The 17,046-nt window shown below is 37.6% G+C and overlaps 1 protein-coding gene across 1 annotated transcript in view; it reads right to left on the bottom strand.

Annotated features, from left to right (window-relative positions):
* Positions 1-268: 268 nt before the first annotated feature.
* ARHGAP10 (Rho GTPase activating protein 10) overlaps positions 269-17,046 on the bottom strand; it is a gene marked incomplete at both ends in the record, with an annotated part of 28,716 nt that continues 11,938 nt past the window's right edge. Inside the window, 6 exons of the mRNA XM_009577606.1 lie at positions 269-375; positions 1,855-1,984; positions 5,908-6,012; positions 8,115-8,225; positions 11,412-11,513; positions 14,807-14,878. Coding sequence (XP_009575901.1) covers positions 269-375; positions 1,855-1,984; positions 5,908-6,012; positions 8,115-8,225; positions 11,412-11,513; positions 14,807-14,878 — 627 coding nt within the window. The remainder of the gene's footprint in view (positions 376-1,854; positions 1,985-5,907; positions 6,013-8,114; positions 8,226-11,411; positions 11,514-14,806; positions 14,879-17,046) is intronic.

The raw sequence follows: 17,046 nt of genomic DNA, 5'->3' as shown, positions 1-17,046 counted from the left end.
AATGGTGAAACACTGCATGTTATCTGTACCATATTCCCTGGTCTTCTAAAAGGAAGCAACTGAAAAGTCTGCAGAATTCTTATCTATTAATCCATCCATTACTTTAGGTAACCTTAGGTCCTTAAATGGCAGACTGAATTGCACGAAGAAAGAAGAAAAAAAGGGGCAAGGAGGTAGAGAGGGAAAACTACTTGACACATCTTATCTGACACATCCTCTGATCTTGATACAGGGCAAGTGTAAGAGTAGAATATAGAAATATACTTACAACTTTCCCTCCTGATCTGTGTTCAAATGGGATCATGGTGAACTTCTTTGTCTCTTTCCTATACGTGCAATAGTGCTTCACCCAACTGGAACCAAAGGGAGCAGGCCCTACATAAAATGGAAGCATTAAATAGTACGTACTTTTTCCAGTTTGTGCATTTCTCCTGCTTTCCAAAATGATACTTGAGTCCTACTTAATTCCTAATAATTTAGAACAAAGGTATGAATTAAGAACATTATACAAAGTAATACAAATGTTAACCAGTGCTTACTATTCTAAAAACTGGTATATGTAGTATTTCACATTTATGCTTAATAACAAGTGGAAGGAATTATTTTCTGACACCAAAACTCACTCCTAACTATTCGTCAGTGCACACCCTACATAGAATACACTTACTTAAGAGCCCAGCCTACTGCATACAGTATTATTGAGATTTGCACCATAATGTTAACTGTTAAAGCTTGGATTCTGACCCTCTGTATCTCCTCACTTCTATTAATTTTTTTTAAAAAGGTCTGCAAAGGAATCTTCTCTTTTGAAGGACTCTGCCCCAGAGTATCAGGGAAGCTCTGCACGAGTGGCTCAAGCTGACAGAGGATTTCACTGCTCCTAACCTGGAAGGTCTCAGTGCCCTGCTCCTCCCCAACTCAGCTTCAGGTATACCTGCCTCTGCTGAATCCTTTCATCAGCTGACTCGAAAGCTCATGATGACCAAGACCAGTGAACTGATCTCACAGAATAATGATTTTTCTTATTTTTTACAGCTAGTTCTCTTAAAACTTATTTCTGAACACTGTAATACCAATGTTTCCATCAAGAATGTTGTAGAGTCTTCAAGTTGTGAAACATTTTACAGAAGTCTTTACTTAAACAGTAATCAATTAAATATCATAGAAGTAAAATCTCTCATCAGAATAATCAAACAAACTTTCTATAGGGGCATACATCTAAAAAATATGATTTATGCAAAATGTTTTTTAAAAAAAAAAAAATTACTTTGTGGTCATTCCTAAGAGCTCTGCATCTTATTCAGCTTTTTTACTAGAGTGAGAAAGATTTATAATTGTTCAAAGTATTGACAGGATATGATTTGTGTGACATGCATCTTCACAGCAAGATTTTCAATACTAGCTACCTAGCATATAGCCTGCTTTATTTGACCCTATGATCAAATTAGGTAATGAAAGCATATCACTGAACCAAGGAAATTACAGTTAATTTCACCATACTAAACTAGCCCAATTTTCAGAGGCTAATTTGACAACTCATGTTGTTGTCTGGCAACAAATGTTTGACAGTTCTAGGGGAGATCATTAGTAAGGGATTAAAAATAACATGAAATACATCCTTTGGTCAAATAAAACTTTCCCAAATTCAGACATCTTTGCTAAGAACAGTCACGCTTTCAGCACCATGTTCTTTTTATGAGCCACGGTAACACTGCCATTAGAGACTTTGAACGTTTACTCAGATGCCCCTGTTTAATAAAATGCAAATTCTTTGCACCTTCATGTTACCTGTAGAAATAAGACTTGCCTGTATGCACAATATGGGAATTACAGGAATACAAAAATACACCTTACTTTTTTCCTGTACATAAAGATAGCCTTCCATCGTGAAGTGATTTGCTCTTTTATGTTCCTGAGGATTTCTTCTGATCTTGTTCATGAGCTCCTCTACCTCTGACCTCGTTCCTTCAAAACGATTTCGTGTCTAAAACAAGATGGCAAAAACCTATTAGTACGGAGACTGGAAGAAAGACTTACTCTTCCTGGCAGATAGGAGTTACAATAATTATTTACAAAATGAGGGAATGATTCAGGCCGGTTTAGGGTGGTAAGTGCACAATTTCCGTATACGTTTACTCTTCAAGTTTTCTGATATTCTTCAAAATTGAAGTGTGGTTTAGATATTAGCTGTTGTAACTGTGGAAAGCACACAAAGATTGCCAGAGCAGATTTCTAAAACAATGCGCTGACCTGTTCAGAAAGAAGTGAAATACGAGCGCAAAATGACTTTGGATTTGAATATTCAAGTTTCCTTAGAAAAATATTACTATAGATGTTGGCTTAATTCATGAGATTCTTACTAGTTGTCAGGAAGAAGAGGATTTTCTGTGTTTATTGAGAAAAAAGTGACAGGAAGGTCACCAACAATGTATACACGTTGAGACTATACACACGCCAAATGTTTTGATCACACACAAGCAGAAGCATGCAAAAAAAACAAACAAACAAAGTCCAGTTGATTATTACTCCTGAATGACTCTCATTCCAAAGTTTGCAAGCAGCCACAAGAGAAATATTTATTAGAATATTAGTAAAAACAATCAGAAAGTAACCACACCATTCACAAATTATACAATAGGACTACACAAAATAACAGAGCAGCTCACACCTGACACAAGAAACTCTTCAGTTAGGTCTGAAAAACACTGGCAACTGGACAATGAGCAAATAACACCACCAAAACAATCATGGTAATACCTAGTTTTCTCCACATACCCACTTGCCCAAATTGCACAAACTGAAAACACATTTAAATTCCAAGCTGGTATTTTCCCCAGTTGGTACATGTGTTTTGAGGAAAGCACATACTTCCAGATGCACGCTTATGCACCTTGTTGCTTTTTGAGAGCACCTTTATTTTTCTGAAAACGGATGAGCTTCTGAAAAAGGTGCCTCACCTATTTTTTTTTTTCCCCAGGACAAGCGCACAGTTGCATACACTGACAAATATATCATGAATATAGACAAGTATCCATTCTTGTACATAGACAGTTAACACTATGCCTCTGACTGGCCATCTGTACATGCAAATTCCAGATTTATGCTTGGAAGGAGTTTATTCATGGGCACAAACACAGTCCATGCAAGTTGGTCAGAGCAGCCACCCATACCCATACTATAGAGGAAAGCTGAAGATATTCTTTAGGTGATGACTGAAAACAACTGCCTTCTTACTTCCAGGCAAAACAACTGCTCTGAACCCTCCCCATCTCAATTTCAGGTCACATCTGCTTGCAAATTTTGGAGTTAGACCCTGCACATAAACTCATTTCCAAGGCTCCAAACAATTTTCTAAGTTCCTTTTTGTAATTTCCTAGAAAAGCTGCATTAAAAATTATATTCTGTACTCAGGACTAAGGCAAAAAAATTGAAAGTGACAGACTGCTCATACCTAAACCTTCCTGTCTGAACACTGATCACTCTGAGGTTAGATGCTTTAAATGATCCTGCCAGGCTCATTGTCTTAGCTGTGCAGTGATCACAAATCCGAGTGTGTGAAATGCACCCTGGGAATGGTGGGATGGAGCACCACGAGCTCCAAAAACCTCAAGAAAATTTCCATCTCCCTTTGTGCTGTGACAAAGCTGAGCTTAAGCAGGGGTTGACCACAGCCACTGGACCAATATGGCTATGCCTCCTCTTCCCAGGGAAGGCCAAGTTTGCTTACAGGGCAGGAGAGCGTGGTCAAGGCTGCAAGGCTCCTTGTATGGGGTTGGGCACAGAACTGAGATAGCAAGAGAAAAGTCCTGGGAGTGCAGGGGAATTTTTATGCAGGATTTTTACTAGAGAATAAGACTGTTGGAAGAATCAGCTTACTGGAACTTGGGCTACAAGGCTGGCGTTTTTTGGGTTTTGTTTTGGTTTTTTCCATTTCTTTCATTTGGGGCCGGGGGGAGTGAGGGGAAGACAGGCTCTGGGGCAAGGTGTGGAGAGGAAAACCACAGCATAATTCTCAAAGTAAAGACGACCTGAATGAAAAGGAAGGCAATTACTAGAGCTATGCTAGCAACTCTCAAATCACTCTCCATATCCAGCTAGGCTCTCCGTACTGAATCTTGTACCTTCAATTTCTAACATGTCAATCCAGTGTTTTGCCAGCAGCTCAGCTGTACCACAGCCAAGCCCCAGTTCATTTTTCATTTGGGATGTTTTGTTCATCTTCAGCATAGTGAAGAATGTGTCATGTCCTCTCATGACCTTTTCAGATGCTTCCTTCTATTCTCCTCTTACCTCAGACGGTTGTTAAGCAGTGCCTCCTTTTTCTCTACAGCTTTTTAAAATCCAGGTCGTTCTTTCTATCTATTCATAAAACTTGAGCTGTAATGCTCAATCTTTTCTGGGTTTCCTGGGGCACACTATAATACCATTCAGTCAATTGAAAATGCAGCTGTTGAGATTAGCTTGCTTTCTTATTGTTTATCACTTCTTCAGACCACTTCACTGGCTCTTTTCCATTGTAATCTGAAATCCAGCTCTTCAAAACTGTATCATAGCTTCCCTCTGGCGTTTCATTTCTTGCTCATCTTGCATCAGCTCCCCTCTACCCACTGCGGCTCCTTGCTGCTCCTCATTCTGTTAAGCTAAGCACACAGAAGAAGCAAGTCTGTCCTGAAATTTCCTCCAGAAGCAGTGACTTCTGCCATGGAAGTCTGCTTATGAAGTTACCACTACTCAGTTCCCCTACCCAAACCAAACAACCGCTCATGAGGAAATTTGAGACTTAAACATATGGGAAGAAAATTAAAGGAATGGTATCATGACACATGAATCATGTCACTATGTATTACAGCAACCGTAATCCTCTCTTCTGCCTTTCTGTCTCCCTGCTACTGCCTGTTGGTTAAGCCATTTCTAAAAATAGATTGCAACCTCTGAGAAGTAGTTTCTGTGTCTTAATTCCAGGTGCCCTTAGAGGTCAACAAAACAGACGCACCATCATTAATTGCTTGTTTGCAGTAAGGTACGTGGTTTGTCCCCTGCCAACAGGTCCCTGGCACATCCAAGTTCTGAGCAAGTTTTATTCTTCAACAAATGTCAAGGAAGCAAACAGACCATCTGACTAGTGACTCTGTCAGTCCCATTGCTTCAGCCTGTCACCTTGCTTGCTGCTCTCCCAGTCCTGAGCAGATCACATTGGGCAATTTGGTGTGAGGGTACACAAACTAGTGGTGGGCCCCGGTTAGCCTGCCCTTGAAGGAACACACCGTTTTGTCAAATATGCCATGGGTGCTAACACCAAGTCTCCTTATACAGTTCTGCACCCCAACCTTTCTTGCCTGAAAGGGCTGCTTCAAGACAAACAGAAACTCCAAGTCACACTGCCAGCAGAGATGCCAAAACCAATGCTGACAAGCCCAGCTGTTTTTCTTTCCCTTTCTTAGTTACGGATAATATAGCCCTATCAAGCAATGACCCTCAGACATGACCACCACATACTTGATTTCAAACACACCTAAAACACCGAGAACCTCAGCATTCCATTTCCCCTCCTCTGGATTCTCCAGTGTTGTGTGCATTTTAACAGACTTCAATCGTTTTTAAACTTTCATGACAGTCCTTGTGTTATGTCTCTACAAAAACTGGAAAAAGGAGTGGGGGCCTTTTACCCGGTGTTTGTTTTTTAGAGGAGCGTTAGAAATGATGAAATCAGAAGTCACTGGAATTAGCGATGATCTGTTTAGCGATGTGGTTGGTTAGCCAGGAGATGGCACCATATCCCCAAAGTTCACAGGGAATGCACTAACACCAAAGAAAGTATTGGCAATACAGATACTGTATATACAGTAACTTAAGCGTGTGACTTTATTTAAATAATTAGAAAAGGCATAGATATCAATCTCAACTTACATTTTGTATATTTATCTGCAGGGCCATTTTGTAATGACTGAAGTCTTTGGCAAGTTCATATCCCTGATGATAGAAAGTGAACAAACCCTGAAAAAATGATAGCACCTGAAATACAAACAGAAGACTTGTTAGAATGAAAAACTCCATTTACCAGAATATGATTGCTGCACGTAGCCTTTTTTGGAAAGATCAGAGATGACAAAATGATTATTTTTAAACAAATTTTCATGAATGCCTACAATTTATGAGTAACTATTTAGATACAAATGATCAGCTATGTATATAGACATTTTTGGGTGGTCTTGTCTCTGGAATTTCACAACTGATCTCTACTTTAAATTCAACCACAGGCAATGTATATTGCCTATCTCCCAAACTTTCCTATGTAATCTTTTCCTACAGCTGCTCTGATACCAATGATGTCTGGAATAAATATTTGTCCACAAGGAGGTAATGATCATTCTGTCTTTTAGTCACCATGTCCCTGGTCATTCCCCTCCCTGCTAATGACCATGTTGAGATGACTTTCATAACAGAGTCAACTGGTTTGTTCGTAGAAGGAAGCTCTCCCTCCAGTAACTTTACCTATCACTGCTTTTTGTACGCAGATCTGAGCCCCTGACAGAACCAGCAAATGATCCACGTTGCAGTTTCTGACTTCAGTGTTTCAATTTAAAAGAATGAACGAGTTACGCTGTATTGGAAACAGGGTGAGGTGCAGTACTGCCTACCTCTCCTGCTTGGTTCAGGTTGTTGGAAAGAAGCAAGTGACACAGGAAAAAACAACTCTCTTTAATAAGGAGAACAAACCAAAGAATGTGTTTAATAAAGTCTGAAGTCATATGCAAATAAACCATTTTCAAAATGCTAAAACCATAAATTTAAAGTACTATGAAGGGGAAAGGGGATAAGAATTTGGCACTAAATAATTTCAGTTTACTACCCTCGTGAAAACTTGAAAGACAAATTGAGCAACATAAAGTTCAGCCCCATCCAGAGGGAGCTTTCAGAAAAGAGAAAGGGACATGTTTCAAAAACATAATTTGAAGATTCATTACTCTAGTCTGGCTCTGAGGAAACTTCAAATGGTTTGAAACACAAGAACTGAATCCAAAACTATTTAGGATTGAAAAAAGAAAAATTAAAACCTAGAAAATTTAAAAAACAAACAAACAAACAAAAAACCCACCAACACATCAACAACAAAAAAATCCCACACAACCATTTTTCACAACATTTTCCCATTCCTTGAATAATACTAATATTTTTAAAGCAATTTATTCCCACCTAAGGATTTCAGCAATTTTTTCATACAGGAATAAGCTATATTAAAACATACAGCTCTCAATAACTCCATAATGACCAACTACTTTGATTAGGGTCATTTGGGACTTTTTTTTCATTACTACATTAAAATCATTGTATCAGAATAAAAGGACAGACTTGGCCCAAAAACACAGACTTCGGCATGTGACTGAATGGAAGTCACTTCTACAGTCCATCCTCCCTTTATCTCAGTATTACACTTACTGTTCTCTTGTTGCTTCATAAAGTTGCATTTATACTATGAAGCTAATGCATATTTCAGAAAATTTTAGAATAAGATCTCAGAGATTTAAGTAAGTTGGTCAGTACATGTATTATTTTCACTGAAATTCAGTGGAACCCCTTGATTTTGCACAGATTCAACTGCAATTGAAATCAAACGTATCAGACTACCTGATAATGAGCTTTTTAGCTAGCAGCACCCTCTTAATTAATTTATATCTGCACTTCTTCACTAACAGGCCTCTAAGTGCAACCTTCATATCGAAAACGAAATTCGTTACATTAGTCAGGAATAACATTTCAGTGGTTAAAAAAACAAATGCAAGAAGTCTGACCCCAACATCATCATCTTGAATCCTCCACTCTAATTCACACTATAAATTGAGGTTTTTGCAGTACAGCACAAGGTTTCACACATTTTCTGAAAATCAACATCAATGGATCCAAATCAACTGTAATTACTGAGGTAAGCTTTGAGATGCCTGGTTAAGTGTATCTGTACTAGGAATTTGCACAGATGTAACAAGAGTGCTTTAAATTCTATTGTTACACAATTGCATACATTTTCCCAGAAAACAGAGCTCCTTGGCTTTTGTCCAATTGCATTCCTTCTCCGTCCCTTATGAATGATAGGGTAGACTGAATTCACTGGTACTTACAGGTTCCACACACTCAAATTTCTTCCGCTCCTGTATCTCTTGCAACTTGCATACGTACTCGAGGGACAGCTCATAGAAGTGTTTTCTGTTCTGCTCCACTTGGTTATCTGCCTGCACACAGAATACAGCTAATGAAGTTTCAAAGACATTTTGCAGACAGCTTCAAAATGACACATGCATAGCATACAAGTGGCAAGCAATAAGATAATTTTCTCCAGACTGGAGTTTGTTCCTTTACAATACAATTCATTCATTTACTTTTAAATGGCAGCAGCAATTCCCCTTTACTAGATAACGTATGCTGTTTCGAATCATGAAGCTAAATTTTTAGAAATGTTCCAGTAACGCCTCTTCAAGCTTCTTTTCTATGGAATCCAAGCAAAATACATCAGAGCAGGTACTGGTGCACTGCTTTAATAGCACTGAAAAGGCTCCTGCCAAAACAGAGGGAGGGGGCTAGCGGTGTCTTCCATTAGAAAAGGGGGAAATCATCTCTCCAGTCAAACTAAGGAAGAAAATGTTATTGTTGAAAACTACATTGCTGGTACTGTAAGCTTTACTCCATAATCCAAATAACTGCTGTAAATAGCCAGAATGTTATTGTACCCATTCCACACCTGTGCTCACTCTGACTGGCAAGAAAAGCAATTTTTAAAAGTTCACTTATTGGTAAGACACTTCACAAGTTTCCACAGAGCATCAAATATTTAAAAATGCAGCCTTATTCGCTGCAGCTGATTTTTAGCTCAGCTTTGCTAAAATGCCAACACCATATTGATGGTGAACAGTTATATTTTAGCTGCCATTCATTTGTACATAAGTATTTAACTTTCTAGCATATATGTATTATTTCATTAAGTTATTATTTAAGGTACATGTGTCCTCATTAAACTATAAAACTTCAAGAACTGGGTAATGGAAACCTTTATTAAAATACATTAAAGAAAGGCTACAACGGGATACTCGAAGTGATTAACAACTAGTCTTTGCCCATGTGATAATACCAAACACTTCTACACTAAATTACAAAAGGGAATGGAGAAAGGGTTAGGTGAAAGGACCAGACTACTATCATACACTCTCTCTTAAATACTGAGACTATATCCTTCAGGCAGAACAGTGACTGCTATGCTTTAAGAGGATAAGTCAAATTAGCTTTAAGACAGTTTTGCCTTAAGACGTGCTTTGCTTTGCTGCTCTGTGCTAGAAGTCTGTCAGCAGCTAAAGGGGCATAACAACAAATGCCATTAAAAAAATAAAGCACTGATATGCACATCAGTAAGAAAATGTGTTTCAAAAAGCCAAGCCATTTTGATGCATCCTATAAACCACGCAACATAGGAATTGTTTGAGTTCTAATGATATATACATGTACTGAAGGGCAGCCATAGAAAAAGACTATGAAGTGGGTCTACTAAGACATCTGGCTAAACAATAGTAAGACTGCCCTATATACGCCAAAGCCCCACGTAAGCCTGTTTCCATCTCTCTTCTTTGTTTTTCGGTTGTTTATTGTTTTGGTTGTCTCCCCCCTCCTCCCGCAAGAATACAATACCCAACACAGCCATTTTATTAATTCCTCTCAACCCCCCTGTAAATAAATTATCACATCTCTCCTCAGTTTTTTGAGGCATGAGCCTCCCCGCGCACCCAGCAAGCTTGCTCACTGTTGCATTGTACTTTGCATACTGCCAAAGAAATACAGAAATAAGACACACACCATGCCTCAGTGAAATTTTAGGAATATCCCTCCACTAAGAGAGTCAAAGACTATGTTAATGTAAGACACGCTCTACAACATGGCATGTTTTTCATCCAATTTTTTCAAATTTATACCTGCATCCTTTATTTACTCCCGTCAGGAACTGATAGCACTAGCCACGTATAATACTAAACTAGGAAGCTCCCATGCAATTATATATCTATTTTCTAAGGTTGTGCAAGAAAGTTTTTCCTATTTAGCACTCTGACAATATGCTGCAAGTCCTTTTTTTTTTCTTAATTGCTTATACATTTATAGCCCAAAATTAAATGCACAAAGAATTTCAGAATTTTTGTTCATGAAACTTTGAAGGACATTTAAAACAAATCTATTTGTTCATTCTAGTCTTCACACATGCTTTAAAACTTCAGACTATGTTTGATACAGCTTCAAAATGCCTCTTGCAGGCATTTTGTATTTTTCCATTGAGGTTAAGTCTCATTTCAGACTTTGAAATATGCTTCTCGATATCATCAAGTAAGAGATCATAATTAATACTTTTTCATTTTTTCTGCATCAAGTTCTTCAGCAGCTGATCAATTTGATAAAAGTACAGGTCTTGACACATGAGCAATGCCCATTAACTTCACTGGGACAACTCAAGTCCCCAAAAGACACTTGTTTATGCATATGAGGGCCTATGTTGCAATTACAGTATGGAGAAGTAACATCCTAGTGAAACTCAAGAACAATCCAAGTTCTCAAGTTCCTAGCTATCTTGCCAGTTACATTAACCATTTTTTATTAAAGATGGCATAGACTATTTGGGCTGGGGTAAGAGCAGAGAGAAGAGTTATCTCTGAGGAAAACATTAAGAGTTTAATGATACAAGGCATTCATAAACTAAGCATTAATAATTCTGACATAATTACATTTCTCTGAAAAAAAAAAAATCCTTCTGCCTACAACAAGTCTCTGCAAGATTTCTCTGCTATCTTCACACATACTATTTGCCGCTGCTACAGAAATAAAAGCTATTACAAATAAGGATGATGATAATAAGCCCACAGGGACAGAAGGAATGCCAGGCAAAACAGATCTGTTTTAAAGTTATAAATTGTGAACAAACTTTTTTGTAGCATTACTTGAAAAAAACAGATCTTCAAAACATGAGAAGGAAAAAAAAAGCACAAAACCACTTCTTTTAGGAATATAAATCTTGCTGTACTTTGCATGAAGCATTAACACAGGACATTTAGTTAATGCATAAAATGCAATGCAATTTACATATCTGGTAAAGTCTCATAAGACATGCAGAGTTTTTTTTACAATATACTTGTACTTTGCTATTCCCTTAACTATATAAAAATTTAACACGATGTTCAGTACCTCATACATATCTCAAGTAAAGCCCTCGATTCAGAAAACGGTAGCGGTACACCACTAAGTTCAGCAAATACTGATCTTCTCACCAACCTTTCCAGTTGACAGAAATTTTCCTTTTACCACTATGAATGCTGGTTTTGCATTTGCATAAAATATATTTACCTATTCAAAACCCTGTAGATTGCATAAAAACAGAAAGGCAACAATACCTCTTGTAATTGTAGCTCTTTCTTCCTAGCTGATAAATTCAAATGCTTTTCTAACAAACTGTAGTTCTTCTCCGTCTCTTTATCAAACTTCTTCTTTTCCTCCTAGACACAGAAAAAAAGTAACATTCATTTACATATAAAAATGTAAGAAAAGCCTCCTCCTTTCTTCTTTTAAAATCTATTTAATCAGAAACAAAGAGAAACAAACTATCATAGCTCCAATAACTAAGAAAAAGTGTGTTTCCAATGCATTTTTAAAATTAATTTAAAGGCTAACTTGAAATGAAATCCCATTGCATCATTATGGTGAAGTTTAGCACAGGAATGCTTACATCTTCTAAGTTTAAAAAAGCCAAAAAAACACCTCTTCTTGTTTTATTGCATTTTTCATTATTTTCAGGGATCATCTTCGTTTTGAGTAGAGGACTTCAAGGGAAATACCAGTTTCACAGAAAGTTCTTTTTTTCAATAATTGACAGGGGGAAAGTGTAAAAACATCATTTGAGTAAGGTCCCAACAGTTTCACAGTTCAAAACCCAAAGCAAATACAGCTCCATATTCCTTCGGATTTCTTGATTTTAAAGTCACGCAAAGACCTCTGTGCTGAGTTCCTGCTTCTACCAAACTGTTGTTGCGCCCATAAAAAAAAGGACTTTTAAAATAAAGAAAAATCTTCATTAAACATAAAATCTTGCTAGCAAAACAGACATATATGAATATCATTTGCATGTGCAAATCCATTTCTCTGACTATCAAAAGCAATGTATTGGAAAAGGGACAGCCATTAAATGTTTCTAGGAAATCTGAGTTCTTGGATCTAATTTAGTAGAAGACATTGTAAAACAACCCTTTCATTTCCTCAGTTCTAGTTTCTTAACTCTGTGTGTTACGAGAAATCAGTATTGATGAAATCAACCAACCAGTTTTGAAGCTATTTTTAGTATAACTAGTTGCAGCTGAAAATAATTTAAAATAAGTAAAATCAAATATTAAATTACATATTCAAGAACTGACAGATTTACTCATCAGAAAGAAAACAGTTCAATTAAAATATTTTCCCATCATCTGTCAATTTAGAATTGCATTTAAATGTATTCTACCCAACACACTGGTTAGACTCTACAGACATACTTGCTCATTTTTTTCTTTTAACCTTTCATTTTTAATAAGTAATACTATATATAAGTGATACACATCTGTGTTCTCTGAATGATTGGATTCTGAAAATGGCATTCTATTAAAGAGGGGATCTAAGCTGTTTACGATTGCTTCTCAGCAAGGAATTTTAACAAAAATGTTAGGTTTTTCTCCATTATGAGTCTAAGAACTTCCTTTAAAAACCAGCCACAATATTCTTTACCAACTAAGAAACATTAAGATATGCATACGGTATTAGTGTGATTAGAGATAATGTATTAGCATATGGGAAATTAGGAAGAAAGTAGAGTGGGAGGAAAAAGAATATCTTTGTGTTTATATTATATTTATATTGCGTTCATATTAGCAAAATTTCCATTGATCTGGTCAACACTTGAGTGCTGCCGGAAAAAGAAAGAGCTATTTGATTGAAGCTATTTGATTTGAAGCTATCAACTTCTAAACAGGCAAAGCCAGAAACTTTACACGTGTAGCTTAGGATTAGAGCAGCAACATCTTTTACTAAGGGGTAATTCAATAAAGGTCTCAGCTTCCAGAACTACGGAACTAAACTTTTTTCCTTTTCTTTTTCTTCTTAAGCCTAACTCAGACAATTTCATCAGCAGGGGATGTAAGATACAGGAAAATCTGAGGCGGCAGATTCAACTTTTATTTTGTAATGGTAGAGAGCAAATTTTTCCTAAAGCAAATACTACACAATGTTCCATATATATATTACTACTAGATGCCATAATTTGGTTTTCAGAGCTAAGCAGTATTATACTTCCAGGGACAGTACTTTGATTATATTGAATAAATATTCAGTTAAGAATATTCAGAGTTAAATCTTTTTAGAGGATTTTTAATTAAATGTTACACAATTATGCAAGGCTGTTCTATTTAAGGTCACCGAGAATTCTGTCCAAAAAAATGGCTAAATCACAAATAAGAGCTTCAACTTCACAGAAACAGTATGCAGGGAGACACAAGGGAAGAAACATCCATCCAAACAAAATGCAAGATGTAGACTGTGTGAATGTGACTCGCAATGTTAGAAACGTTAGGGTCAGAATTCTGGCTAGGAAATGAGTGAAGATCATGAGATAGTTTCAAGCATTAGGAGTTCTCACCCCAAAAATGGCAGTGTCTTTAACACCAAAAATACTGTTGAAATAATCCATTCATTACAGCTGCTTCTATGACAACAGATTACATTTAGAACAAAATCTCTTTTTCCTTAGAAGATTCCCTGTATTACAGACCAAGTTTTTATTGTATGTTGGTTGGGATGTCTGACGTGCTTCTCAGAAGTCCATAAAATTACACAAAGCTCATCGTACTATTGAACTGTAATGACTTATGATCAACAGAGCATCTTCCATTCATGAATACTGAAATCATATTCAGAACATGTTAATCATGCCTGCTAAAGTCAAAATGTATAGCACTCTTGTAATTGAAACATTACCTTAGCTATTAAATATCACTGCTGATGAACTAATGAAATTATAAAATAAAGAACTGTGTTAAACAGCTGTTTTTCTTCTTTTTTTTTTTTTTTTTTTTTGAATAAGCATTTAAATTTCTTACTGGAAGAAGGAAGGTAGACAGGTACAAAGAGGTAAAACTTGTCCTTGTTACTTTTATCCAAAGCTAGTCTGTATTTAATACACGAAGTTTACTTTGCCTTTTTTTTTTTTAAATATACACAACATAGTGACAATCTTAAAAAAATTACTGAACGCTTTCACCAAAAAAAAAAAAAAAAACCAACTTTCAATGAGATCCTGTCTTTAACCTTTCCATCTCTAGAGGCAATGAGTTATTTATTTAAAACAAAAAGTAAAACAAAGGCAATTTTCACTTTGCAGGTTCTAAAAATATAGTTAAAAGCATATGGATGAGCTCCTTTGGGTAGTTAATATTTTTCAGCCTTTGATTGTGCAACTGCAAGCAAATACAAAGCAGAACAGGGTTACCCATTAGGAAGGCGGGCAGGCTGTTAGCAGGACTGCTCCTATTCCAGACACAAGAGATAAGGGAGGGGGGGGAGGAGCGAAGGAATGGAAAGGACACATTCTTCTCTTCTTGAAACATACTTTCCATTTGTTTCTGAAGCAAGTTCTCAAAGTAGGAAAAAAAAAGTGTGAATACATGAAATATAAACAACAGTATCCCTCTGCCAAATACATGTCATTACTGCAATGCAATCCAAGTAGAGAAAGTAAACAAACTTATGAAGGCAATGAGGCACAAACCTTTACAGCTCCTAGCTGCTCTTTCCTAAATCTTTCCAAAGGTTTGATCAGAGTTTCAGTAACACTGAGTGCCTAAAGAAAAAAAAAAAAGCATGTGTTAGGTTTCTGTAGCCAGACAAGTCAGTTCAGCATCAGCAATAAAAAGAAAAAAGCAAGCAAGCTCTGCTGTAAAATAAAGAAAAGCATGCAAGTTAGGAGTCTTAAGTCCTAACTCAAAAAAATCACATCTCCGAGTTCATTCAAGCTTTCAAAATTTCTATCACTTATTTCAATCCACTGTAGGAAAACTAAATCTAAAACAAATGCAGAAATTTCAGAAATTTAGAGGCTGCAGCCAAACTGCAACTGCTTTACTTGTGCCAGTCTTGAAGATCAGGTTGATGGTCTCAATGACTGAACACCAGAATGAGACACAGGACAAATGATTTTCATTTGGGGACACAAAAATTTCTGCAACAAGAAACACTACAAACAACGGCAGAATGGACTACTGAGTAGCAAATAACAAGCTTTTAACACACAGCTGAAGCCATTAGGCATTGATACATATATTTCCAAATATTTGCATTTAATTACATTAAGAGAACCTTAATTTAACCTAAGTTGTAAAATCAAGAGGCGCAAAGTTAAGAAACAAGAGGTTTAGTTGACTGGGTCAGCAGCCACCAGTGCGCTTACGATAAAACAGCCTCACAGCCATACTAAGAGAAACAAAAAGGACACAATATGCCATTATAAGACAGAAAACTGTAGCTTATTAGATCTGGCCAGCAAACAGTTTCTAGTTCACAGGAAATTTCACTGGAGACGGAGCAGGGTTGGGTTTGGTGCAAACAAGACTTAAAATTTTAAACATGTTTGAAATTCCAGCAAAGGTTGGAACTTCTTGAATGCAACAGCAGCACAGAAAAGATGGCAAGAGCGTCAGAGGTGTGGAAGAGCAGGTGGGATCCTTTTGGTCTCAGTCCTAAGGCAGACCCACAGAGTAAATCGTAATCGGGCTATCACAGCCACGGGCTGAGCTGCCAAGTGTCCAGGCAGAACTCCCTGGAAGCCCACCTTAGATATAACAGAAGGCTTTCTCTCTCTTCCCCCCCTAACAACCCCCTCTCCAAATGTGAAAAGTTTCAGATAAAACATTGCAGGCTTAAACCAGCCTTCTGGAACACTTTTGAAAAGCTCTTATCATAAAACACAAGAGGGATGTATTAGAGATCTGGCACAACACACATCTGAATAGCTCTGTCTGCTCCCACCCACCCCCAGAGCCATGCAGGGATTACTGTAGGAGTCATCCTGCCAATTCACTGTAACCAGAGCAACCCAGATTTTTAAACAGCCACGGCAGCATGCTAACCTATGTAACTAACTGGAAACCCAAATATCTGGCAAGTCTGGGCCAAATTGCATGTTGCACAGTCATCCATACAACAGGTAATTCCTAACTTCAAAGCACCACTTCTCATGGCCCAAACTTTTTCTTTCTGCACCCATTTCCTGATTTTGTCAAAAATACTTAAATCACCCTGCAGTGCACCCTCACCAGGAGCAAAAGAAAAAGGAAATCTGACAATTTTGTCTTCCAAAAGTGTAGAGCAGCACCAGGCTAACGACGACACAGGAGACCCTTGCGTGGAGCTGGAGGGTGGGGGAAGGACAACTTCTGCCACGTCTCCAGCCCAGCAGAGATATCCCGAAGAGTTCATCCCAAGGCTTTGGCAATGCTCTTGGCAGCTGGAGAACCATTCGTTCTCTGAGCTGCCTCTGCTCCCACTGAAAGAGAGCCAGGGCAGCCAAATGCCCCAAACAGGAGCTGAACTGTGGTTCTAGGAAGGATTTAGCCCACCTGGCAGCCTGTGCACATACATCCTAACTACTCAAGCAGTTACCAGGAGTCTCCAGGGCAGTTTTTAGGATACTCAGGTTTTTCCAATTTTGTCAGGTTCTCAAAACTTTCCTGGAAATTCTTAGGGGCTGAAAGGAAATGGCAATTTGGATTTATAATTGGATCAAGCACCAGAAACAGTCTCCTGGGACACAGCAGAAGTGCCTGAGGACTGAAGGATCTCTCTTTGCTGACCGCAAGCATTCTTACAAGTCAGAGTGGAAAACTGCTCGCGGAAATCACAGAACAGTCCTTCTATATTGGAAAACTTTAAGAAGTTTAAATTGTTTCTGCCAGTTTCCTCTATACTGACAAAGTGAGGGACAAAGCTATAAGGCGTCCTCAGAGCAAAACT

This window comes from Fulmarus glacialis, unplaced genomic scaffold (assembly GCF_000690835.1).
Source record: "Fulmarus glacialis isolate BGI_N327 unplaced genomic scaffold, ASM69083v1 scaffold28395, whole genome shotgun sequence".
NCBI lineage: Eukaryota > Metazoa > Chordata > Aves > Procellariiformes > Procellariidae > Fulmarus > Fulmarus glacialis.
Note: the sequence above shows the minus strand (reverse complement) of the source record. Positions and strands in the feature narration are given on the sequence as shown.